Genomic DNA, 27,732 nt, shown 5'->3' with positions numbered 1-27,732 from the left:
ACTGCGCACCTCCACCTTCCGCTTGAGGATCCCCCAAAGATGTTCTATTGGGTACAAGTCTGGAGACATGCTTGGCCAGTCCTTCACCTTTACCCTCAGCCTCTTCAGTAAAGCAGTGGTCATCTTGGAGGTGTGTTTGGGGTCATTGTCATGCTGGAACACTGCCCTGCAACCCAGTTTCTGGAGGGAGGGGATCATACTCTGCAGCAGTATTTCACAGTACATGTTGGAGTTCATGTTTCCCTCAATGGAATGTAACTCTCCAACACCTGCAGCACTCATGCAGCCCCAGTCCATGAGTAGTACAAGCAGTACTCAATTTGGACATTTAGGGATTTAGTTTTTAAGGGGTGCACTCACTTTTGTTGCCAGTGGTTTGGATATTAATGGCTATATTTTGAGTTATTTTGAAGGGAAAATAAATTAACTCTATTATATAAGCTGCACACAGACTATTTTTCATTATGTCAAGCTGCACACAGACTATTTTTCATTATGTCAAAGTGTCATTTTGTCAGTGCTGTCCCATGAAAATATATACAGTGGGGAGAACCAAGTATTTGATACACTGCCAATGGGAAAACCCATTGGCAGTGTATCAAATACTTGTTCTCCCCACTGTACCTAAATATCTGCAGAAATGTGATGGGTGTACTCACTTTTGTGATACACTGTATTTTACTCAAGTAAGAGTAGCGTTACTTCAAAATAATATTATTCAAGTAAAGTCACCTAAAAATGTACTCAAGTACAAGTAAAGTATTTGGTAAAAAGAATACTACATATTAACATTGTGAGCAACTGTTTAAGATGTTTGATTTGTATTTTTTTTTAAACTGGTATTTTTCTCAGCACAGTTATCTATATGAACTGTGATTATTGTACTGTACTATAACATATGTAAAACCTTTAAGCCAAAGAAATACAAAAAAACAACATTGAATTCCAGCGAGAGAAAAAAATACAGAAGTAAAGCATTATTCATCCAAAGAGCATGAGTACCCTCTAGTGGCGAAAACATACTTCCTATTATGAAACTAAAAGGAGCATATCTCCGGTTAACTGTGGTCAATCGGTGCCAAATAAAAACTGGGAGAGAAGTTACAATCTGCGCTTTCGAGTCATGTTTAGGGCTGTGCTTAATGTAAAATAATTCATTTTTACAGTGCTTTAAAGACGCCTGGTGATTGAACAGGCCGGTGTAATCACAGAACGGCAAGCTTGAGTCTGATTGGTATAATGGAGTCATGTGATTATTGTTACGACATCTCATTGGTGAAACTGGTAGAGCTACTATTGGCATCGCTGGAAAAATAAAAAGGAAAATCTTGTATGTAGAATAAAGAGGCAAAATGTAACAACTAGTGTAGCCCAAAGTAGTGGAGTAAGAGTAGCGTTTCTTCACAAATCTACTCAAGTAAAAAGTATGCCTTAGTAAAACTACTCTTAGTAACCTTTTGAGAAAAATGTACTTCTAAGTAAATGCAACGCGTTACTACCCACCTCTGCTCATTGCATGCCATTGACGGCGCTAGCGTTCGTTCATTTGCCATTCTCAGTCAAATGGATTGGACGCCTAACGCCGTCAATGGCAGCAAGTGAGTTATGAGACAGGGCGTGAGAGTCGGAAGACTTTTTAGACCACTTACCGAATGATTCGTTGACAGGCAGGTAGGCTTTCACCACAAACATAGGGGTTCCCATCACTTGTGACTCCTCAAACACATGACCTCGTTTCCTGTTTAGAACGCCATAGATTCCGCCCACCACAGCTTCGGGACACTGAATGGGAAAATGATGGCGTCAAACACCAGTGGTCAGAAATAAAATCCTCTAACACTGACAAATATGATTTGTGAGTTTACTTAATTTTCAATGTCATGTATGTTAAACCCATAGACATCATCACAGTAATGAAGTCTATGGTTGAACCATAGGTTGAACATAATTTTAAGCTGAAACTGCAGTTTTACTATGTTAAATCAACATATCCGAACATTAAAATTATAGATAAATAATACTATGATGTAGCTTTATCGTTAAATTATTCTGTGCTAATTCTGATATATTGTGCAACAAAAAAAAGTAAACTCACGAATCATTTTTTCCAATGTCTATTCAAAAATCAGTACGCTTTCTTAAAAGCACTATACCTATAAACAAAAAAAAAATCCTAACCCTAATCCACCCCCCTCAATTCTGACCTTTAAGTGACAGTTTTTCAGTACTTACTTTACTACAGTAATTACTTTTCTTAAATATATATTTATATATGTACATATAATCAAGTTCACATTATTAACTTGATAAAATGAGTTTGGAATATGCAAAATAGGTTTCTTAAGTACAAGGGATCTCCCAATCAAATATATTTGCATGTACCTCCGAGTCACCTGATTTTAAGGAGCTGCTGATACAGAGTCCCGATTAAATAGCGAAAAAAGCATATCCAAATGTGTTTTTCATCCCCAATTTGAACAAAGTACATTATAGTGAAGGAATCTGACCCTCTAGCCGGACTGCCGGAATCGCTCCAGCCGAACCGCCGGACCCGCGCTGGCGCAGCTCCAACGACCCGGGCCGGCAGGACCCCGGCAATCCGGCCAGAAGGGCAAACTCCGCACATTCACCTTAGTCTTAAATGGTAAATGGTGTTACACTTAACCCTTTGTACTGACTCTATTTTGAACGTTCTAAAGAAGGCTAACTGAGAACAAGTTGACAATTTATTGGGGTCGACAACGAAACAGAAAGGCGAAACAGACAAATGCTCAGGCGAGGAGGCAAAATCGTTCCAAGGTCACCATATCAGAAGTCAACAAAAGGTTCCCGAGAAAAATGACAAAGCTTAGGTAAACATTGAGTCTTTTGAAGGCTCTCATGGGGCAGGCCGTAGGCAGAAAGAAGGGTGTGTTTGGGATTATTGTCTGTTTGTGGATTGGACAGGAGGATTTGGGAGTTACTGTTGCCCGGGCAACGATGGTTGTGGTTTTTCCCCCCTCAGCGTCAAAGTGGCCCTTGGAGTCTTGTCAGTCGTGTTATCAGATGGATAGCGGACGTTCTCCAGTGCTCCTTGTGTTGGGACAGAGCGTCTCGCCGGGAGAATTGATTGCGAGAGTTGGTGCGTCAATCTTGCTCATGACGCACACGTTAGGCTTCCGTGATTAGAAGGCGTCGTGTATCTTTTTTGCCCTATATTGTGCTTGTTTTCCTTAAACTATGGTATACAGTGGGGAGAACAAGTATTTGATACACTCACAATGGGAAAACACATTGGCAGTGTATCAAATACTTGTTCTCCCCACTGTAAGTGCTATTTATTTTATATTGGGTGTGTTAGAGTAATACAAACAGCTAGATGTTGCCTACGTAAAAGGTACTATTTCCTTTAATAGCCATATAAAAGGGTTATTAGCACAACAGTTGTTTTAACAAAGTGAACCGAAATTGAGCAGCACAAAAAGTAAACAAATTACATTTAAATATTTTGTTTAATATTAATGGTTCATAACCTGTGTTAGTGTTCCCTAAGTATTTTCGTGTGCTGACTAAATCTACGATCGTTCGATCGCTGCCAGCTCCCCAGTGAAATTGGATTAGATGTCTATTGCCGTCAATGGCAGCCAACGTGTTAATAACATTTTTTTTTTTACCCAATTCTCTGAAAATTCTGGGATCTTGCCCAATTTCCAATCACATATTCGGATCGGGGACGTTCCTAATACTTAAAGATGATTTAAGAATTTGAGTTATGTCTTCTTTTAAAAATTAAAGTGCACACATAGTACATTATAATGTATATAATGTTGCTGAGATCTCTGGCAACATTTTATGGTTTTTAATAAATTATTAATGAAAAAAAAATGATAAAAATGTTGGTATTGCTTTTATTTTAAGTCAGATTTCAAATATGCCTCACAGGGGCAGACCCCCAGTGTGTATTGGAAACATGAAGATTTTTTCCACACCTGAATCTCCACCAGGTAAACCGGCTCCATGAGACGTGGCTGGGCCGTGAGCTGGCAGGCGTACAGAACCCTGCGAGCAGTGGGAATGATCTGCCCTCCGCCGCGGTGGATGGCATCGGCGTGTAGCGTCACGTCGTGAATGTCGAAACGGACGGCGCGCATGTTCTCCTCACATAGTGCACCCTGCAGAAAGAGCCCGATTTTGAAATCAACCATTTCACAAAAAGCACAAGTGAGTCCATATGAGAAATATTTATATCACATCAGTGTTGTTTTCGTCAATGATGATGATAACGAAAATGTTAAATAAATTTCGTCAGCGAAATACTTTTTAATGATGACGAAACGATAACGAGCTAAAAACGTGTTTTGGGAGACTCAAACATAATGAGATGAATGTCAGTTTACGTGTGATGAGACAAAAAAGCGCAATAGTTTCTGTCACATGTTCACATTGCTGACATGTTATATGTTGTTAGCCTGCATCATAACAGTGTCTGGTTGTGTCACTCATTCACCCCCAACTTGCCAGTGTCCTCTCCTCTCAAGGCTTGCATGCACGGAAAGATTTGTTTTGTTTATCTTGGCCAGAAAGAATATGCAAAGTTGCTTTAGCCTTTAAAGGTCTATGCTGAGTGATCACCACACACTAAATTTTTTATTTTTTATTTTTATGTTTTGAACCTGTTCAGCTGTTTGACACGGAGAACGGAAGTCTAAGTGTCCGGTTGGTCTGAACAGTTTTAATGTTTCACATTGGAGTATGACATACTCCTATTGCGATCATTCAACATACCGCGTTTATTAACACAAAGCAGCGAACAGGAAGGGGTTATGAGGGAACAGAAGAAAAGAAAATAAACACAACAAAAGAAAGAAAAGAAACACCAGCAACAATAAGAACTACATCGAATGCCTAGACTAACTATGAATATGTTGGTGCTATCGTCAGCTAGATGTAATTCTGGTTGACACCATGTGAAGGGCCTGTTGACCAGGGAAAGAGGGGGGGGGGGGGCGTCTATAAGGTAAGTGATTGGGAGGGGTGGAGTGCACACAAATCAGCTCTGTGATCTAGAAATCAGTAATCATGTGAATCCCTTGTGAGTGTAAGCCCGTTGGCAAACGACCCTACGCTGCCCCATCGCCAATCCCGGCACCGAGGCCCCCCACCCGAGCGTGCCCAATCACATCCAGCCAGGCGCGAGCCCCATCAAACATGCGACAGCAACGCAGGTGAGCGGAGACGCCACGCGGGCGCCACTCCAGCTTACGGCCATACTACCATGAGAACGTCTGATCACAAACTAAACGTAAGTCGTAGCGTTAGCATAGCATTTGCGTTCACATTAGCCTAATACTAACAGCGAGTGTCCTTTTAAACTCTCATACAAACTATTTTTTTACACACAGTTTGTGGTGTCCAGGTGGGTATAATTAATTGAAAATAATGTACTGTTTTCCTGCTGCGTAAGTATTATCGCCAAGTTTGCGTTGTCCTTGTTGACGCTACAATATGTGCTCAATGTGAGTCAATGTTCATTCGAAATAGTTGGATCAGACGAAAAATTTTTGGGTAAACGTGGACTAAAACTAGACGAAATTAGTCTTTCGTTTTCATCAACAAAAACTAGATGAAGACAAACTCATTTTGAGATGACTAAAATATGACTAAGACTAATAAGGTTTCTCGTCCAAAAGACTAAGACTAAGACAAAATATAAAAGGGCTACCAAAAACAACACGGAAAATTGCAAGCACAAAATGACCACCTCTTTCGTCGCCCACTGGAAACCAGCCACCACGCTGTCCTTGATCTCGTTGAGGTACTGGACCCCCTTGGTCACATCGATGAGCAAGTTGGGCCCGCTTCCATCGGGACCGAAGCACCAGATCTTCCTGGCTTCGGTTACCTCCCACTCATACTTGTCCGCCAGGTAACGTGCGCGAGCCTTAAGCTCCTGACGGGCTGTGACTTCGCCCTTCTCGATGTCTTCGGCCAGGCCTTCCGGGAAAGGACGCGACTTCATGAATAGACGATTATGCTTGTTGGGAGACTTGGAGAGACACAATTGGTCAGATTCTTCTGTCACTGTCTCTCTGTAAGACACCACTGGGTCGGATTTCTGAAAAAGGAACGAACGTGACAATGCCTGAATAAAATTCTGCATTGTGTCTCAACTAGGGCTGTCAAACGATTAAAAAATTTTAATCGAGTTAATTACAGCTTAAAAATTAATAAATCGTAATTAATCGCGATTCAAACCATCTATAAAATATGATATAATTTTCTGTAAATTATTGTTGGAATGGAAAGATAAGACACAAGATGGATATATACATTCAACATTCAATACATTCTGTTAAAGCGATCCATGGATAGAAGGAACTTGTAGTTCTTAAAAGAAAAATGTTAGTACAAGTTATAGAAATGTTATATTAAAACTAGAGATGTCCCGATCGATCGGCCTCCCGAACGATCGGGTCCGATCACGTCATTTTCAAAGTATCGGAATCGGCAAAAAAATATCGGCCATGCCTTTTTTTTAATATTTATATATTTTAATTAAATCGTTTCTAATAGTATTTAACGTTACAGACATAGTATGTTACACTCATCCTGAGTCTTTAGTTGAGGTTTAGCGTAGGGTTATCATACTTATCCCGAATACGGCAACATTTTCTTGATAGATGAGTCACGTTAGTTAATGCTACAAATATTTGCGTTGTGCGACCCCTTCACTCGTTGCAGCTCTCAATATGTTGCATCGCCACTTTCCCTACAAAGAGGGATACTTTTCAGCATTAATTGAGTAGAGTGAAGTCCAGCAGGCTTTAAGGTCGTCTTTCATTTGACTAACACCTTACAAAGTCTCTCCTGATGATTAGAAATGTCATGGGAAAAAATATGCGGGAGCAAGGTAGAAGTATTTCATTGCCTATTTAACATATCTTATTTACCAAAGCACAGATGGTATATCCATTGTTAGCATGACTCACAGTCATGGTTTTACTTCCCATCATGGTTCCACTTTCCCATCATGCCTTGGGGCATGCTGCAGTATCTGAACTGAAAGCTCAACAAATACACTAGATGGCAGTATTTAGTCACAATACACAAAGTCCCAAGTCTTTCTATCCGTGGATCCCTCTCACAGATAGAATGTTAATAATGTAAATCCATCTTGAGGATTTATTGTCCTAATAAACAAATACAGTACTTATGTACTGTATGTTGAATGTATATATTCGTCCGAGTTTTATTCATTTTTTTCTTAATGCATTGCCAAAATGTATATGATCGGGAAAAATTATCGGGAATGATCGGAATTGAATCGGGAGCCAAAAAAAAGCAATCGGATCGGGAAATATCGGGATCGGCAGATACTCAAACTAAAACGATCGGGATCGGATCGGGAGCAAAAAAACATGATCGGAACAACCCTAATTAAAACCCTTCTTAATGTTTTCGTTTTAATAAAATTTGTAAAATTTTCAATCAAAAAATAAACTAGTAGCCCGCCATTGTTGATGTCAATAATTACACAATGATCATGGGTGCTGAAGCCCATAATCAGTGGCACCCAAGCGCCAGCAGAGGGCGACAAAACTCCATAAAACACAAGTAACAAGTGGATATTGCACTGTGCTGTCATTTTAATCTGTTTGAGCGGGGCATGTGCATTAATTGCGTCAAATATTTTAACGTGATTAATTTAAAAAATTAATTACCGCCTGTTAACGCGATAATTTTGACAGCCCTAGTCTCAACTATCCTTACCTTCAGTGGAATGCAAGCATGGTCCTCCTCCAAGTCCTTCAGGCAGATCTCCAAGTGCAACTCGCCTGCTCCTGCGATGATGTGCTCCCCAGACTCTTCGATGATGCACTGCACCATAGGGTCCGACTTGGCCAGGCGCTTCAGGCCCTCCACCAGTTTGGGCAAGTCGGCCGGGTTCTTGGCCTCCACAGCGACTCTGACAACAGGACTTACGCTGAACTTCATGACCCTCATGTTGTGGGCCTGCAAAGGCACACAGTTACTTTTGCTATTTGACTGACACGTCACACATGCAATACCGAAGGCGGGCAGTGGAAAAGTCCTGTATTTTCCTGACGATAAGTTACACTTTTTTATAGTTTGGCTGGGCCTGCGACTTATACTCAGATCAGATGCATTTATTTTGAATGACAATAAAAGGAGACTTACTCGTTTTTTGTTTTGTTAATCAAATAGTTACAGAAATCTGGATGGTTTTAAATTATCTTCAGTGCCGAGCGAAGGAAAATATGAGCCATGAGTGCAGAATGGGTGACACGCAAACACAATTACACGTAGGTGAATTGCGCGACAAGCCAGAAGCTAACGCAGAGTAGGCTAAGCCACTACACTACAGCTAAGCTAACAAGGCCGTCAAGGAGCGGCGTATTATCCAAACCTGTACGAAAAAAGGCTGCGTGCATACTATATAAGTTGAAGAAAGCTAACGAAGCTGAAGCTCTGTAATATTGTAGGTTTCTAAGCGAAATGAAGCTTATGTTAGCACTGCATGATGCGTGGTAGGGTGGCCATTTCCACAACACTAAAAAGTGACAACACGTTGCGGTATTTAGTGAGGAAAGAAATGTAATTTTTTTTTTTCTCGGTTATTATGACGAAGCAGCGAGCAGGAAGAGGTTATGGGGGAACAGAAGAAAAGAAACACAAGAAAAGAAAGAAATATAACAATATCTAACTGAAACTACTTTCAACAACTACAGTTGTCCAAGAATGACTTTTTAACCGATATCCTGATATTGTCTGACTCCAAAAATCGTGGACTTAACATACAGGCTGATTCAAAAACAATGACCTTGTTTCATGATAAAATATTTTATGACGGAAAAATAGAAAAAAATAAAACTTATAGCAGTGTCATGTGACAATTACCGTATTGGCCCAAAAATAAGGCGGCCCTGATTATGAGACGACCCCCTCTTTTTCAAGACTCAAGTTTGAAAAAAGACGTTTTGAACACCAAATTAATTTTTATACAGAAAATAATTACAGTACATCTGAAACAAATGATTATAACAATATATTTGAGAGAAAAAGCATGTTATTTTGCCTCATTCAAATCTTGATATCTGAACATTTAAATATGTAAACTAAAGTGCAATCACATTCGTAAATGAATGGCTTCTGGGTTTTGAAATGTAAATAAACCTATTGTGATAAAAACAAAATTGCAATAGCTACATTACCCATCAAAGTGAAGTCGCTGCGCCGTCACCGCAACGCAGGAGCATAACTCAGGCTTAACTGTAGTCTTAAAACAAATATGAATAAGGAAAAACATTGTAATAAAATAATGCAAACTGGTTAAACTTGAGAGTAGCTGAGATCTGTCATGACAGAACATTACTACTCAAGTTCAGCATTCGCTTAGTTGAGATCTGGCGCCATCTAGTGTTGTGAAAGGGTATAATGTCTAGACCCCGAATATAAGACTATAAGACCACTTTTTCAGTCTTATTAAATGCAAAAAACACCGTCTTATATTCGGGCCAATACGATATACAAAACTGGGAAATCTGATCTTTCAAACATCCACTCCCTCATTCTGATTCATACATTTACCTATGAAATATTTGATCATGAAATAGGGTCATTCTTTTTTAATCACCCTCTATTATGGCTAATTGTATTGTGATTAGAGCTGTCCCGACTAGTCGACGTTGTCGACGTCATCGATGACGTAAATGCGTCGACGGGCAAAACATACCGTCGACGGGTAATGACGGGTTAAAAAAAAAATTACATGCGGATAAAGTTTAGAATGGCGGGCGCTCGCGATGCAAGCGGTTGTTACTAACACCCCCAAGGGGGCCGCTGTTATTTCAATGTGACCGGCATTGTCAGATTGAGCAAAGAGGAAGAAAGTGGGCGAGTGAGAGAGAGGGAGTGAGATCGGTGAGTTGAGTTGGAAAAGTGCGCGGGTAGCGCAGAGGTCAGTGGCTGCAGCCCCTACGTTTTTGTTTTGGTCAATAAAAGTTTCCAGAAAGAGCCATCCGACGCCTCTCGGTGTTTTTATGCACGCCGCCGCCTTCCTGAGGAGGAAATGGGCCGAACAGACGACAACGAGCCAAGTGAATCACTGGTTCACTCCTCACTACGGCGAAGAGTTGAAAACACCGCCAATTACCGAAAAGGGCAGAGTTGGTGACACGTGAAAGTGGCATAAAGCCAAAAAAGAGGACCAGAATAGCCAGAGCCTGGAATAATTTCAAGGAAAATATGGAGGGTGCCATTGTGTGTACTCTTTGCTAAACTGAGCTCGCATACCACGGTAGCACGTCGGCTATGAATGAACACTTGAAGCGCCATCACCCAAGTATAATTTTCAAAGACAACAAGAAACAACAAGCCAGCGGATTGTAAGTCCATACAACTTTCTAACAATTTTTTAAAATGGAAGTTACCATTATGTGCGTCGTATCAACGTGCATTTTTATTTAATAAAATAAATAATGTATATATAATATAATTATATAATATTTTTTTAAATTACTAAATTTATTAAGATCATGGAAGCTCCCACTTGGGGAAAATATATACATACATCCTGTATATACATAATATAATAAAAATATATATAGAAACAGCACTGGCCTGCTTACTGTAATCCATGACTGCACTAATGTTAGTTAGTTTATATTATAAAGTATCATTGTGTATATACATATAGTAGTATACTATAAAATTAATACCATATATTTAATTTTTGTTACTGTGAGTATGTGTGCCTCTCATTCAAAATAGTTGTGGTAATATTTCAGTGTGCCCTCTACTTTATCTATTTTCAGGTTAAAACAAACAAAAGTTGAACAGTTTTTCCCCTCCCCCCAAAATGCGGAATGCACACCAGAAAAAGCATCTGAACTCACACAAAGTATTCTGAAAATGGTTGTCCAGGACATTACAATTCATTTTACCACAAAAAGAGTAAGAATTGTTTTTACTCCTGTTAAAGAGGTGAAGTCTCAGTGTTTCCGTTTACATTTTCTTGCACTAGTTAATGCCAGCATCATTTGACCTCATTGTTTGTGATTTATTATTGATTTTATTATATTGATTTTTGTTATTTATTTATACTTTAATAAAGAATTTAGGTGTTCCAAAATGTTTTTGTGAATTAATAAGCTTCAACAAAAAATTCATTATTAAAGTAGAAAAAAAAAAAAAATTATTAGATTAGTCGACTAATCGTAAAAATAGTCGGCTGACTAATCGGGAGGAAATTAGTCATTTGGGACAGCCCTAATTGTGATGCCCCACTGGATGCTTTAATAATGATAAATGTAACAACTTTAAGATTTTCCAAATAAATATTCTTTGAAAAATAAGAATAACCTCAACTAAAGTTATGGAAAAAGCACATACAGTAATACATACAAGTATAAAATACGTATACTATATACATTTGAAAGTATTTTACAACATGTTTTGATTTCCAAAAAAGAGGACACTCGGCCTGGCCTCGAAATTTAAAGTAAATTTAACTCAAAGTTCACTCAAAGATGCCTTATCACTTTAATATTGTGCCTCCCCTGTCTGGATAGAAAATTCAGTTTATTTAAAAAAAAAAAAAAAAAAAAAAAGCTATATAACCAAAGACCCAAATTTGAATTCTCGGTGGTTTCTCAACAGGCATTATTATTCCTGAAAAAAAATAGAACAATAATAACATTTTTTAAAAACTTGTAAATAATGATTTTTAAAAATGCCTCTTCTGAATTAGCGAATCATCTTTGAACAAAATAATAGCAGTCTTTTGAATTCTTACTGTACAACTAAATAACCTGAAATATTGTTCTAAATAATACCTCCTCCGTAGAAAATCCAGTTTTAACAAAAAGCTCTTATTTCCTTCCAGTGAAATAATTTAAATCAAACCGTAGCCTCACAACAATACTAATTTAACAAAAACAAAAAACATCACTTTATTCTTTAGTTTTTTTGTTTTGTTTGTTTTAGTACTTTGGGGGACGATTAAATACTGCTCAGACATCTGTTTTCTCTGTTACTGAGCACAGCAGAACCAGCCACTGAGCAGGCTCTTTGAGAACACGTCACAGGCAGCACATTCTGTTCTGTGCAAAGTGCCTGTCAATTTAACACACTAACTGGTCGTGTGAAAATAATGAACAGGATGTAAAAAGTGGACATGACCAGGCAAAAGAGGACGTTTGGTCACCCTAGACAAAAGAGTCCAGCACCAACAACTACTGCAGAGTCTAACCGCTAACATGTTAACACAAACAACAACAATTAAAATTACTCACCAATTCCCTCTTTTAGCAACTCTGATGCAGAGGTTTTGAAGTCACTTACGGCAGGGAGTGCTGAGGTTCATTTTTAGTTTTTCCCATCTAAAAACTGCGGTTTCGGTCCCAATTTGTCATCTTCGTGCATTTTCTCCATGCAAGGAATGCACAAAGGTACACACGCATGCTGGATAGTTTATGTACTACACACACATGCTGGATACTTTACGTACTACTACTAGGTTACTAGAAAGACAGCGTTCTATTTCACCTAAAGTGTATGTTGGATTTTTTGTATCGGGAATAAAACCGCCTGTGTATTATAATGCAATTCCCCGCAGCTAGACGGCACAATGACCAGTGTTGTTAATAACGGCGTTAGAATATAACGGTGTTACTAACGGCGTTATTTTTTTTTGTAGTGAGTAATCTAATTAATTACTTTTCTCATCTTGGCAACGCCGTTACCGTTACTGAGGCGGGAAAGGCATGCGTTACTATGCTGGTTGAATGACGCGAGAAAAGTCTGAGAGAGACCGACTCACCGAGACGAGAGAGCAGAGCAGGAGTGGGGAGGAGGCAAGAGAGTTGTGACGGCGTTGCAAACGAGATGCTAGGTCACTCCAATAATACCTGACTGTAGCCGATAGCCTACAAACTACGCCCACATGATGCTACGGTAGATATCACATAATACAGAACTGGATGCAAATGACAGACACTGCGGCATTAGCAACATGTATAAAGAACTAGATGCGTTAGTAAACAGCCGTCATCTTAAAGCAGTAGACCTCTCAGGAAGGCTCTGTTGTAGAGAAACTTCCTTGCGAACCGAAGTTTTTATCTAAAATGCTCCTAAATCGGCAAAATCTTGACTTGAATCTATTTTTAAATGAAACAGTTTTAAAACTTGCACATGTCAAAAGTAGACAGAAGGGAACTAATGCAATAACGGGAGCAATTTTAACAACTTTAACGGTTGATTCACAACATTAAATGACTTCCACACATAGCAAAGGTTACTATCTAGTTTTCACAATATCCGCAATACCCCTGTGTCTAGTTAAGTTTAGGGTAAAGAACTGGGCTAGGGCCATTGGTCCCAAAAACCCTTTAAACCTCACATTGTGTGACCTGTCTTTTTTTTTTTTCCTTGAGAAAAAAAAAACATGAAAATTATCACCAGTTACTTTGCCAAGCAAGTAATTACGCTTACATTCAGGTATTTGAGTTACTAATAAAGATGCACCGATACCGATACTAGTATCGGCAGGGGGCGCCGATCCGGCCCGAAATGGTGGCATCGGTATCGGCGAGTACCAACAAAGACGGCGCCGATACCATTTACCGGTCCATTATTATAACATTTGACCACAGCCTTTTTCTCCTCCTGGCGCTCACTACACTCTGTCTCTGTGTTGTGTGATGACACGTGAACACCAAGCAGCTATCGCTATTGGCCTGCTCCAGACCAATGAGAGCGGGCCAATAGCCACTCCTGACCAATCAAAAGGGGGCTTTTTCATATGGACGAAAAACAAACCAGGAAATATGGCGGCGCCGCGGCGGTCGGGAAATATTTCCAAATAGAAATCCCGTCGATTAAAATCAATGGCTGCATGCAAGATTTGCGGCCTGAAAGTTTGGAGATGTGGAGTTAAATCGGCCAGTTTCAATACCTCGAACTTGATAAAACATTTGAAGACGAAACGTGAACGAACACAACGAGTTTGAGCCTGCAAGAGCAGGACTGCTATCCAGAGGAAGAAGGCCGCTGGACCGGAGCAACAATCTCTGGTCAGTTCACTTTAGTGTTGTATCGGTCGCGAACGATTCGTTCTTTTTGAACGAATTGTTTTGGTGAACGAGACCGAACTAATCATCATCTGCACTGATTCGTTCTATGAAGGTGGTGCTTGTTCGCTGCGTGGGAGGGCGTTGAGCAAGTGGCAGCGTCTTCTGACATCGTACACGACCAGTCAGACGCCAGCCTCATCGCGGGCAGGGGAGGGAGCGGAAACAGAATCAGGGCGTTTGTCACTCACGTCCACGTGTGGCCAATAAGCAGCCAGCGTGCAGGCAGGGGGGCAAGACTGAGTTTTGTCACTTCCCGTTCAGTGACTCGGTCCTCCGGTTCCTGACCTAGCTTGCTGCTAACTTGATTTTCCAGTAATGACTATGCGGTGAACGAATCAGAAAATGAAAGGAAATGACTTTGTCACATATTTGTTAACGTGGAGCCTATCAAATGCTGCTCAAACAGACAAAAACACCACACAAATCTAGCGAGCATTGTTTAGAGTAGTACTTTTCTCAACAAACTCGTGACTGCCTATGACGACATACTATCAAATTTACAGTAATTTAAAACACGGGTAGCTACGAGGCAAGCAAAAGCTGAGCTGCGGTCGCGTGACGGCAGTGAAGCGGGCAGAGAACTGTCACTATACGGAGGCTTTATGGCAGCGATATTTACCTCATATGTGCACAGAAAAAAATATTTAGTATGATCACCATAATACTGATTTGCAATGAAACTGTATATACATGTCAATTTTTTCCCGAGTGTTTTATTTTTTTTTTCGTGTCAGCGTGTCGGGTGTTGGTTGGTTTGACAAATTATGTCAATCCGTCCATCATGTGCTACTCAAGCGCCCAAAACAACGCACGCAGACACGGGAGATGTCGCAATATGTCTACATTTTTCTTAACAGACTAATGAGAGTAGAAAGGCGACATCGTAAAGAGCTAACAATTATTTCTCGTCAGCATTTGACGATCTGAGATGCGGGGACGACAGGGGAGCTGACCGGATTATTTTATTTATTAATACCAGTGCAAAAAAACAACATGATCACCATAATACTGATTTGCAATGAAACTGTATATACATGTAATTTTTTTCCGAGTGTTTTTTTTTTTTTTTTTCTCATGTCAGGTGTTGGTTGGTTTGACAAATTATGTCAATCCGTCCATCATGTGCTACTCAAGCGCCCAAAAACAAAGCACGCGGACACGGGAGATGTCGCAATATGTCTACATTTTTCTTAACAGACTAATGAGAGTAGAAAGGCGACATCGTAAAGAGCTAACAATTATTTCTCGTCAGCATTTGACGATCTGAGATGCGGGGACGACAGGGGAACTGACCGGATTATTTTATTTATTAATACCAGTGCAAAAAAACAATATGATCACCATAATACTGATTTGCAATGAAACTGTATATACATGTAATTTTTTTCCGAGTGTTTTTTTTTTTTTTTTTCGTGTCAGGTGTTGGTTGGTTTGACAAATTATGTCAATCCGTCCATCATGTGCTACTCAAGCGCCCAAAAACAAAGCACGCGGACACGGGAGATGTCGCAATATGTCTACATTTTTCTTAACAGACTAATGAGAGTAGAAAGGCGACATCGTAAAGAGCAAACAATTATTTCTCGTCAGCATTTGACGATCTGAGATGCGGGGACGACAGGGGAGCTGACATGATTATTTTATTTATTAATACCAGTGCAAAAATTCAACACGATCATCTTAATACTAAAAAACAAAAATACAACAGAGCGAGATGTAAATATGATGTGTTGGTCGTTCCATATTCAGAAATTAAACTTTCGATGTATTTTTATTTTCGTGACAGCAAACATGCTGTATATGTATGTGTGATCAAGAACCTGCTAAAGAAAGTCCATGCGCCCCCGCCCCCTACTCCCCTCACAAAAGGAAAATGTTTAACCGTGTCCTAAATCGAAATGCAAGCACGAGCCATGACTTTGAGCCCATAGAACTAGGACAGACGACGCGGAAGTTCTCCCTCGCTTTTGCAGCAGCAGGAGGGAGACGAGGCTGTCTGTGAAAGCAGAATGATACCGCCTGTCACTCATTTCTGAAACTACGACGAGTGGTCAATGTGGAAGAGAGGGAGGGACCAAGCAATGTCACTTCCCGTTCAGTTATACTGTGAAGCGGTCTTTGGTGATTCGTTCGGCAACGTCACTTCCCGTTCAGTAACCGAACGATTCGTTTGGGCGGGGAGGGAGATGAGGGGGGCGAACGATTCGTTGAACGATTTGTTTGAACGAATCTTTTTACTGAACGAACCGGAATGGATTCGTTTACTCAAGTGAACGACAAATCTCGTCACTAGTTCACTTCGTCTACTTTACTTTTATTGTCTTTTACTGAAAGAAATGCCGCAGTAATTTGGGAAGTGTTTCCAAAGTATTGTTGCCACCTTTCAGAAATAGAAATAAGGGACTCCCACCTCCAGAAAAAAAGGAGAGACGGGATGCTGTGGTCAATTATTATTACTTATAATTGTTAGCGTCCGCAAATGCGGAAACAAGGTTGAACCTCGAAGCAGAAAACAGGCGGGGGATACATAAAAGGGTTTAATGATTGCAAACAAAAAATAACACGCGATCGCGGGACAGTAGAAATAACAAAAGGAGTCCGTGACAGCAGGTCGAAGGACAAACTAAGACGATAGGCAGCGGTTACAAACGAGAGCAGCACACTAACAGAAAAACCCACTGCAGGGGCATAACAAGCAAATGTAGCGAGCTTATTGTGCCAGATGTCAAATAGCGATCAGCAAGGCAAATATCTCGGCAGCCTTCTCTGAGATCACCCGTGCTTAAATGCTGCGTTGATGAGCCTGCATTCGATTCAAGTGCCACGCCCCCACGCCCAGCAAAAAAACACAATCTAACCAGCAGCAGAATGTGACAATAATTTCATGAAAGTTGCACTGTTTGGACTTTGAGAGGTTTAAAAAAGTTTATTCAGTTCATTCAGAGTTTATTATTATGAATTTATTTTTACTTTCTTACTGTTGGGCTAGTATTATACATGTTTTATTAATTTCACAAATTTAGCACTATTTTGGCCTTTGAGAGCGGAAGGTTTATTCAACTATTGTCTACTAGGGTTTAGTGTACTTTTTCCCATTTCGCAAAGGTAAGCAACAGCCTGACAAAGCCTTGATAGCAATGATTTCACATCCAATTATGTAGCTCTTTGGAAAAAAAAAAAAAAATTAAGAAAAAAAAAAAAAATATATATATACATATAATCGGGGTGGTATCGGTATGGTATCGGTATCAGCCGATACTGCACAGGCAGGTATCGGGGCCAAAAAATGGTATCGGTGCAACACTAGTTACTAACGCAATTACTTTTGGGAGAAGTAATTTGTAACTAATTAATTACTTTTTTAAAGTAAGATTAACAACACTGGCAATGACACACGAACACGTTTGAAAACTAAAAGGTCTTATAAGCCTCTGATTAGCACCCCCTTTTCACAACGCTAAAATAAATTGCACACTAATATACAACAGTGCTCTGCATGGCGGCAGCTCAACAGCAACAACAAATAATAATATGGCTACAATGCAAGCATGTCTTATCTATTTGAAGACACCAAAGGACAATCATCTTCATTTTTGACCCTGAATTGAATTTTAGAAAATTTAGCTGTTTTTGTAAAGAAAAAAATTGCTAATTCGTTTTTGGACCATGTTAACGCCTCCTATGTCATGTTTAATTTACCGTTTAAATAACGCCTTACTCAACGTGACCCAGTAGCAAGTAAGGTCTCAGGTGGTGACCATGGAATTAACATAAAATAACCTTTTTCAACATATACTGTATCTTGATTCCTCAAAGTTAAATGTGCTATTGTTTCAATATGTTGTATTTATTCTTAACAATAAATAAAAAAAAAGAACCAACCAAACCCTTCCCCTACAACACCAGGGGGTGCTGCCCTAATAGACGTTGGTTTAAAATGGCACTTTTTAAAATGTATAACATTGCCTACGTTGATCTACTGTCAATGCAGCAACCTCTAGCCAACACACTGGAGTGTGTTGCGTTCAGGTGCAAATTCCGAAAGGTAAGACAAATAAGTGTCCTTTTTGAGAATGCGCAGGACGCATGACTGTGAAGGTGGTTTCGATGCTAAGTTGTTGCTGAAGTAATACTAGCAACTGTGTTGAGTTGCTTGGCGAAAACAAACATAAAAAGTAATTTAAAGTGCGTGGCAACGGACTTCTTTTTTTGTTATGAAACTTTTTTTTTGCCTAGTACATCTTGAAGTCCAGAAAGTACAGTACATCTGATTTCATGTTGAACTATGTCTCTTGACTAAACAATTTGAATTGACGAAAAGAGTACTTGTTCAAAGGTGGTGATGGTCCCTGTCTTCACCAGGAACTGGTCAACTCCAACAAGCCCAACAATGTTGCCACATGGAACATCTTCAATAGGTTCCACATATCTGCCCATCATCAAGATAGTCCTGGATACAAATATTAAAGACATGTTGAGAAAATCCTACACCATATTGATTTTTGGGAGTATAAACCTGCTCACCTTTGGATGGGTTTGATGTAGAGATCTTCTTTCTTGCCAGGTGTGAAGTTGGGCCCCATGATGCGCACCTTCTGGCCGGTGGACACACAGCCAGAAAAAACACGGCCAAATGCATAAAAGCGACCCTTGTCACTAGTAGGGACCATCTTGGAGATGTACATCATTAAAGGACCTTTGGGATCGCAGTTCTTAACACCTGTAAACACACAATATGCTGTAAGCGTACTCATTTGAATATTATTTCCTTCTATATGTTTTACGCTAACAATGAACAAAATAAATACGAAAGCAAAGCGCTTGTACTTATTGATTTATATTTAACTCATTTAATATCGATTTTTGTGTTTGTGTCCATATTTATTTTCTTTTATTTGAAATTTCTGAATCTAATATTTTTGTATTCATATTAATTTTTATTTTTACTTTGATTTATTTATGTATTTCCATATACTGAATATTTTTAATCTTTGAATCTTATTTTTGTTTTTATCGTTACTTTTATTTGTACTTTTATTTATTGATTAATTAATTTATTTATTTTTCAATTTGACCAATTTTCCTTGATTTAGGTGAAAAATCAAGGATTTTAGATGTATGGGCTTAATAAGAACAAATAGTAAACGGAATAATCTAACGCGTTAATCTGTTAATTAGTCTTTAACTCTTAAAACAAGATGGAGAAAATTATTTAACTAGATTTAAGGAAAAAAATCTGATCAAGAGGTTATAAATTTGCTGTGAATGGACAGCTGGCAGCGCATGACCGCTCCTTTTGTACATTTTTTTCCCCTTCACATTTTCTTTCCTCATCAGCACTAAAAATGTAAAGTTTGAAAATGTACTTTTCCCCACAGCCATTTGAGAACATTCTCTGACAAAATGTTAAATGTCTTTCCAAGAGTAAGACAATATATTGTTCTATTATCCCTCTATACACACCAAATATACCAATAGAAAAAAAGTCAAATATAAACAAATGAAAACAATTTGATTCTTGCTTTATCCATTCAGTGTTGGTTTTCATCGAAATGCACACTGCAAAAACACACCTCCTTAAAACCAGTTTTATTCCCGTGTTTTCTTATTGAATCTACTAGGAATAAGTGTACCGTAATTTTTGGACTATAAGGCGCACCTGACAATAAGCCGCCACCCACCAAATTTGACACTAAAACGGCATCTGTTATAAGCCGCACTGAAAGATATAAGCCGCTGTTGTCCTAATTGTATTACGGGACATTTACACCAAAATATATTAACCGGTAACACTTCATTTGACAACGGCATCATAAGACATAAGACCAAATAAACCACCATAAAGATTTGAACCAATTGGTTGAAAAGCATCATTGCTTCAAGCTTCATTTAGCCATCACTGCTCCCTTGGGGGAGGCAGCCAACCTCTGCTGCCACCTCCTGTCAACACTTGTCATTCAACATTCCTCCTAGCATGCATTGCGGCGCTACAGATGTAGTAAATAACAATCAAAATTCATATTCTGTGCTAATTATTTTTTCAGTTACTGTTCTAGTTGTTTCATTAATTGCTAGTTATGGTATTTGGTAACATTTTATTTGACAGTGGCGCCATAAGACTGTCATAAGAGAATCATAATTATGACATGACACTGCCATCAGCACTAATGAATGCTTATGACCGATGTCATTAAGTGTCATCTGACATATTATGCCACTAACTCCATTTATGTCCAGCTCGGATCTTTTAAATCCATTCAAAAGTGAGATAATTTGCCGGATGACACTAAATGACATCTGTTATAAACATTCAGTAATGCTCATGATAGTGTAATGTCATAACTATGACAGTCTTATGACAGTCTTATGACGCCGCTGTCAAATAAAGTGTTACCCATTAACCCAAATAAATCAACAGATAAGCCGCACTGGACTATAAACTACAGGATTCAAAATGAGGGAAAAAAGTTGCGGCTTATAGTCCAAATATTACAGTAATTATCTGTCAGTGCTTCAAGTAAATTTTACTTACTGCGATTTCTTGAAATAAGGAAAATAGCTATCTAAAAATAAGCTTAACAGAATTACTATAAGCAATAAATTAGTATATTCAATCTTGAAAAAAGCTTGATTGTCAGAAATATTCTTAATTCAAGAATAGATATTGTTCAAAACATTACCGTATTTTCCGCACTATAAGGTGCACCTAAAAGCCTTCAATTTTCTCAAAAGCCGACAGTGCGCTTTATTATCTGATGCGCATTATATATGGATTAATATTGGTTAATCATGGTATGAAATTCCCTTTAGCGCAGCTCTATCTAGTGCTGGGGTCAGCAACCCAAAATGCTGAAAGAGCCAATTTGGAACAACAAAAAAAACAAAAAAACAACTATGTCTGGAGCCGCAAAAAATTGAAAGCCTTATAATGAAGGCAACTCATGCTGTATGTATCTATATTAGCTATATTAGCCAACTATCAAAATGACTAAATTGACTATAAATACAGCCTTCGTGATTACCGTATTTTCCACACTATAAGGCGCGCCTGAAAGGCTTCAATTTTCTCAAAAGTCGACAGTGGGCCTTATAATGCGATTTGCCTTATATGTGGATCAATATTAGTTAATCATGGCATGACATTACGTTTAGCTCAGCTCCATCTAGTGGATGCATAATGCAACGACAACCACCAATACTATTACTACTACGACTACTACTACTACTACTACTACTACTGCACCTTGTAATGCAGTGTGCCCTATACATGAAAACAGATTTAAAATAGGCCATTCACTGAAGGTGTGCCTTATACTTAGATGTGCCTTATATAGGGATCAATATTAGTTATTCATGGCATGACATTACGTTTCGCTCAGCTCCATCTTGTGGATGCATAACGCAACGACAACCACCACCACTACTACTACTACTACTACTACTGCATCTTGTAATGCAGTGCACCCTATACATGAAAACAGATTTAAAATAGGCTATTCATTGAAGGTGGGCCTTATACTTAGATGTGCCTTATATAAGGATCAATATTAGTTAATCATGGCATGACATATTGTTTAGCTCAGCTCCATCTGGTGGATGCATAACGCAACTCCGACCACTACTACTACCACTACTGCGCCTTATAATGCGGTGCGCCCTATATATGAAAATCATTTTAAAATAGGCCATTCATTCAGGGTGGCCTTATATTCCAATGCGCCTTATAGTGTGGAAAATAGGGTAATTGAAAGCATTATTATCTTGATTTAGGTGAAAAATTACCAACTTTTATAGGTATGGGTTTAATAAGAGCAAACAGCAATACTTAAAGTGGAATAATCTGAGGCATTAATCCGTTAACAAGTCTTTACATCATAAAACAAGATGGAGAAAATTATTTGACTAGATTTAGGAAAAATAATCTGTTTAAGACATTATAAATTTGCAGTGCAGCCATTTCTCGCAGAACCCTCTTACGTGCACTCACAAATTGGGCTGGTTTAACGTCTTGAAATAGTGCATCATTGCTATCTGTTGGCAGTAAAATTGTTTCTAAGCTTGTTGAGTACAGCGGTGTTTTAACTTACGAATTCAAACTCACTCACTCTCGAATCTCAGAATATCTGTTTTTCAAACATTAGTCAGATTTTGCCAAGTACAAATACAGTATACAAATACAGTATATGAATATTGTTTTCCTGCAAATTAAAACTTAATTAGTACTCATACTCTTCTTTTTTCTTTAACATACGTACATATCTGTATGTCGACTTGACTTGAAAATGTGAGTATTTTTCCCACCTCTGTTCACTAGCAATCTCCTACTGACCCATGGCAGCTTCATCATCTCCCGGGCCTTCGTAGAGCAGCTCGCATCGGTATTTCTGAGCGGTGACGGGCGAGGGAAGGTGGATGGTGATCATCTGAAGCAGGGCCTCTCCAGCCGGAAGCCAGCGACGCATCACGGCCTTTAGCAGGGGCTTCCCCTCTTTCTCCTTATCCTCTGCATCCAGCTTGATATCCAACTTTTCTATGAGTTTGGCCGTCTCGTCCTTCTTAAAATTCATGATGGCGTCAAACACCTGATGGAGGAAATCGCATAAATGAATAGAATGTGAGTTCTTCATTCCTTTATTTAAATAAGGCTTTTGTGAGGCATGCAATGTGCAGTTTTTCACCTTAAAGATAGGGTCCAAAATAAACTGGCAAAAAGAGCGAGGGTACTTCTGTCCATCGGGACCCGAGGCTGTTTTGGTGAATTTGCCAGTACTTGGATCAACATATCTGCAAATATGCCAATAACTACAGATTATACATGGCCCACACAAGGTTGTAAGTTGTTTCAGCTAATATATGTTTGTGTATGCGTTTGTAATTAAGTTTAGAGTAGAGCTGAAACGATTACTCGAATAATTCGAGTAACTGGATTTTAAAACTTGATCGAGGAATTATTTATGCCAGCTCTAAGCATGGTGTTTTGCCTGGACTACTTTTAATGTGGCACAACGCATTAACCTTATTTGCGTACAGGAAGAAGACAGAGACGAAGGATATATTTGATTTCAACCATGCATGAATATAGAGGTAATGACAAATAAGCCGAAGAGAAAGGCACCAAGAAAAAGCAGATAATGTCAAAAGTGTGGGAGCATTTCAAGCTGGACACCAAGGCAAACAGTTTCATATATTCACAGTAAGACAGTGCTTGCATAACATTACAGCACGTCTTCAGCTCCACCGAAGGCACCCCGTTTACTCCGAGAGCTGAATAGCGATACTCAGGACAAGGTAAAATTAGGTTAACCTAGCGTTAATATATACGGTTAATGTTACTGTACCTTGCTCACGTAACGTTAGCCCTGCGGATGGCTAGGTTTCTATTACTTATAACTACTGTCGATTGATAGTTAACATGTCTTTCGTACAGGCTTTATTTAATCAGTAAAACAATGCTGTAGCGTGATAAGGGTGTAAAATAAAAACATAATAAAGCTAACTGTCAATTTTAGTAGCACTGGTGCCCAATGGGCTCCAATACAGCAGGTATCATACATTTATTTTGAACACTGCAAAAACTCAAAATCCTATCATGACATTCAATTTAGACTAACTTAAAACTTTAGAACTTAAATTTAGCTTGACATAAATAGAAATTCAATTCAAACACATTGGAAAAACACCTAACTTTTAAGTGATGTGTGTTATCAAGTGTAATTACATTTTTAGGTATGGAATAAGATTAAAAAAAAAAAAAAAAGATTTTGAGTTTTTGGAGTGAAAGCAGTGATTTTTCTTCTCTAGTCACATCTGAGACACAGTTGTTGGCTGTTTTCAACAATGTACATCTAAAATAAAGACATATATTGTCTAAAAATGGTTCAATATTAGGTGAAATGTCTTGTTTTCTCATGTATATTTGTAATTGCTCTTAACCTATAAAAAAAAAAAAAAAATCATCCGATTACTCGATTAATCGATGGAATTTTCAGTAGACTACTCTATTACTAAAACATTGGATAGCTACATCCCTAGTTTAGAGTTACAGTTTGTGGATTTATGCGTGAGTGATTTGCTATGAGAATTGTTAGCTATGAGAATACGTTAGCATTCGCAGCATTTAAGATCGCGGACTTTTGTTACGCAAATTAGGCTAATTTAATCTATTAAATTTACATTTTGATCTGACTTGATGGAGGTTTGAACACCGATCGTTTTGTGTCAAGTGTTTTATTGTTAAAATGTGTATTGTTTTGAATAAAAGAGTACATATGTGTGTTACAGCTCTAAAAATTGTCAAAAGTGAAGGAAGTAAAAAGCTTCAAAAACCACAATTGCCTTTTGCTGTCTGTCAAGCTGAACAACATCACGTTTAATGAGGACAGAACACGTCATATTCATAAAGTAAAAAATAAGATAATGTGAGGTACAGTAAGGTAGGCTACTGTTTACGCAACAAAAAAAAAAAACCAAAACACACTGGAGACAAAATGGCGGACGAGACTCCGGCGTCGTAAAGTCGAAATCACACAAGTTGAGTACGTCGAAACATGGGGACTACCCGTACAGTATATTTTATATAAATTAAGAAGATAAATGATTATGATAATTATTTTTTTTTATACTAAAGACAAATGAAATGAATAAAAATAGAAAATAAACTGGCCAAGGCCCAAGGTAACACTCAAAAGTGGAGTTTGCTTGAAAACTTACTGCTTGCCATTGACAACGACGGACATCCATTTTATTTAAACTGGGAGCTGTGAATGCTCATAGTCAGAGCCATTGACAGCAAAAGACGTCCAAACCATTATGACTAGGAAGGCCGGCAGCGATCTCGCTGTATGTTGTATGATATGGTTGCCAACCCCCCACCCCAGTTAAAATGGTTTGGACTTCTAGTGCTGTCAATGACAGTCAATTGGTCAAATGAGTATCCTTTAAAGGATTAAATACAATTTTGATATTTTCCTTGAGTAGTTTTACCTGTCTCCCCACAATTTCTTCATCATGTCTTCTACTTTCTTACACCTTTCTGCTGGACTCATCTGAGCTTCTCCTTTAGCAGCGAACTTGGCCACATACATCTCAGCAAACTGCTTCAATGTGAAAGCCCACCCGTGCAGGCCAGAACCGAAGCCAACTGTACCTATGACCGGGTCAATCTGAGAGGCGAAAAAAGACAGGTTAAAAATATATTGACCTTAGTAGACAAACCAGATCTGCTGTAATGAATTAAAATTTAACTACAACCACCAGCCCAGAGACATGGAAAGCACAAAAGAAGAGTGCGTATGCTCTCTAAGAGCATTTACTACTGGCAGACCACAATTAATTAATGTCATTAATCAGCCCTGAGACAAAAACAAAACAAAAAAAAATCCGGCTCTGAGGATCGATGCGCATACATGCCTATAATATGCAGTACCTTCCAAATATAATTCTGATCCATCCACAAATAATGGAGGAGTAGCAATTACAAAAAAAAAAAATCTTTATTTTACCTTTACGTACAACAATGCATCTGCCTTGAAATATGAATACATCTAAGCATTTTCTTTTATAGAAAAAACAAAAACAAGAAATAATAACAATAAAATAGGATAAAAAAGAAAAATTTTGGGAGCACAACAGGTATTTTCCTGCTTAACATAGGAGGGAGCATTCTTCACCTTAGTTTAGCCTCAGTTGAAATCAGATCTAGTCAGTTTCATGCACTCTGTCCACTTGGACCATGTAAAATAAAATGTATGCCTTTCAAGTTTAAGAGAAAATGACAGCTTCTCCATGATGTAAATGTCATGTACAATTTTTATCCATTCCTCAATTGTAGGTTGTTCTTCTTTTAGACGTTACCTAGTAATCGATTTCTTTATTTCTATTGGTTGCAAATAAAATCTTCAAGTTTTTTTTTTTTTTTTATCATTGGCTTTCTAATTTTACAGCCTCAAATCGCCCAAATACAGACATCACCTTTTGTAAAGGAAACATTCCCCAAAAATGTTTTTCCAATAGTAGTAATTTTTATTCCGCAATTAATCAGCACTGAGACAAAAAAGAAAAAATCCATCTCTGAGGATCAATGTGTTTAAATCCTGAGAATATACCCACCAAATCTCATTCTGATCCATCCATAAATAACGGAGGAGGAGTAAATTTATTTAGTGTCCACACCAAGAACAACAAGAACAACAAGATCCAGAACTTGAGACTGCCCCCCAGGCAGTCTAAAAATGAACTGTTTTCACATTGACCACTCATATTTTGGGCATATTACAACATACAACACTGAAACTAAGAAAACAGATAAACAACCTCCCTACTTTTGTACAGCCACGTGAAGACAGTAGGTCACCCTATGGAAGCCTGTGTGTTTTCTGACATATTTGATCATATGGCTATTTAATATCAATTTTAACAATCTTGAGACATTCAAGTAACAGAACTAAACAATTAAAACTGAAAAAAAAAGATATTTTATAACTTTCTGTAAAATGTAATTTTAAATAAATGCAATTTCTGTTGAGGAATAAACTATGACACCCCCACATTAAATCCCGCTTAGAATGGCTAAAATCACACACACACACGTGTATCACATCAGGTGCACATGATTAGAACATCATTACCCAGTATTTTGAAGGCGGCTTGCCTATTTAAACCTCACATTTAGTTTGGTGTGCCCCTGACTGTTGAAGTGAGAGAAAACACAACCGTGAGATCAAAGGAACTGTCTAAGGCTTTCAGAAATAAGATCGTAGACGCTTATGAGTCTGGTAAGGGATTTCAAAAACAATATAAAATCAGCCATTCGATTGTGCGGAAAATAGTCTCCAAGTGGAAGACATTTAAAACAACTGCCAACATGCCCAGGTAAATGGTGTTATACTTATATAGCGCTTTTCCACCTTTCAACGCGCTTTACACTACATCGCCATCTACCTACTGGTGACGCAGCACCAGGAGCAATGTGGGGTTGAGTATCTTGCTCAAGAATACTTAGGCGAATTCATCAGAGCAGAGAATCGAACCCACAACCTCTGGGTTGGGGGGACATCTACTCTACCACTGAGCCGCGCCATCCTAGGTCAGGTCTGGCTGTCCAAGCAAGTTGACCCCGAGAGCAGACCGCAAGATGATAAAAGAAGTCTCCAAAACCCCTCAGATGTCATCACGGGACCTACAGCAGGCTCTTGCTACTGTTGATGTGAAAGTGCATGCCTCTACAATCAGAAAGAGACTTCACAAGTTTAACCTTCATGGCAGGTGTGCAAGGAGGGAACATTTGCTCTTTCAAGAAGAACATGAAGGCTAGGCTGAAGTTTTCCAGAGTGAATGTAAACAAAGACCAGGACTTCTGGAATAATGTTCTTTGGACAGATGAATTTAAAATTGAATTATTTGGACACCAAAACAGAGGACATGTTTGGCGTAAACCCAATACAGCATTCCAGGAAATGAAAATCATACCAACTGTGAAGCATGGAGGTGTAAGTGCCAGGGTTTGGGGATGCTTTGCTACAGCAGGACCTGGCATCTCACCACCATAGAATCCATCATGAATTCTATCGTGTATCAGAGGGCACTTGAGGAACATGTGAGA

General features: G+C 38.7%; 1 protein-coding gene across 1 annotated transcript in view; it reads right to left on the bottom strand.

The window, feature by feature from the left end:
• The window catches only part of LOC130929719 (elongation factor 2), a 43,086-nt gene that overhangs the window by 2,051 nt on the left and 13,303 nt on the right, over positions 1-27,732 (bottom strand). The window contains exons 5-13 of the mRNA XM_057857136.1: positions 25,116-25,294; positions 22,811-22,916; positions 22,462-22,714; positions 18,657-18,852; positions 18,459-18,582; positions 7,750-7,992; positions 5,741-6,094; positions 3,969-4,151; positions 1,650-1,782 (exon numbers count right to left, since the gene is read on the bottom strand). Coding sequence (XP_057713119.1) covers positions 1,650-1,782; positions 3,969-4,151; positions 5,741-6,094; positions 7,750-7,992; positions 18,459-18,582; positions 18,657-18,852; positions 22,462-22,714; positions 22,811-22,916; positions 25,116-25,294 — 1,771 coding nt within the window. The remainder of the gene's footprint in view (positions 1-1,649; positions 1,783-3,968; positions 4,152-5,740; positions 6,095-7,749; positions 7,993-18,458; positions 18,583-18,656; positions 18,853-22,461; positions 22,715-22,810; positions 22,917-25,115; positions 25,295-27,732) is intronic.

Source organism: Corythoichthys intestinalis, chromosome 14 (assembly GCF_030265065.1).
Source record: "Corythoichthys intestinalis isolate RoL2023-P3 chromosome 14, ASM3026506v1, whole genome shotgun sequence".
Lineage (NCBI taxonomy): Eukaryota > Metazoa > Chordata > Actinopteri > Syngnathiformes > Syngnathidae > Corythoichthys > Corythoichthys intestinalis.
Note: the sequence above shows the minus strand (reverse complement) of the source record. Positions and strands in the feature narration are given on the sequence as shown.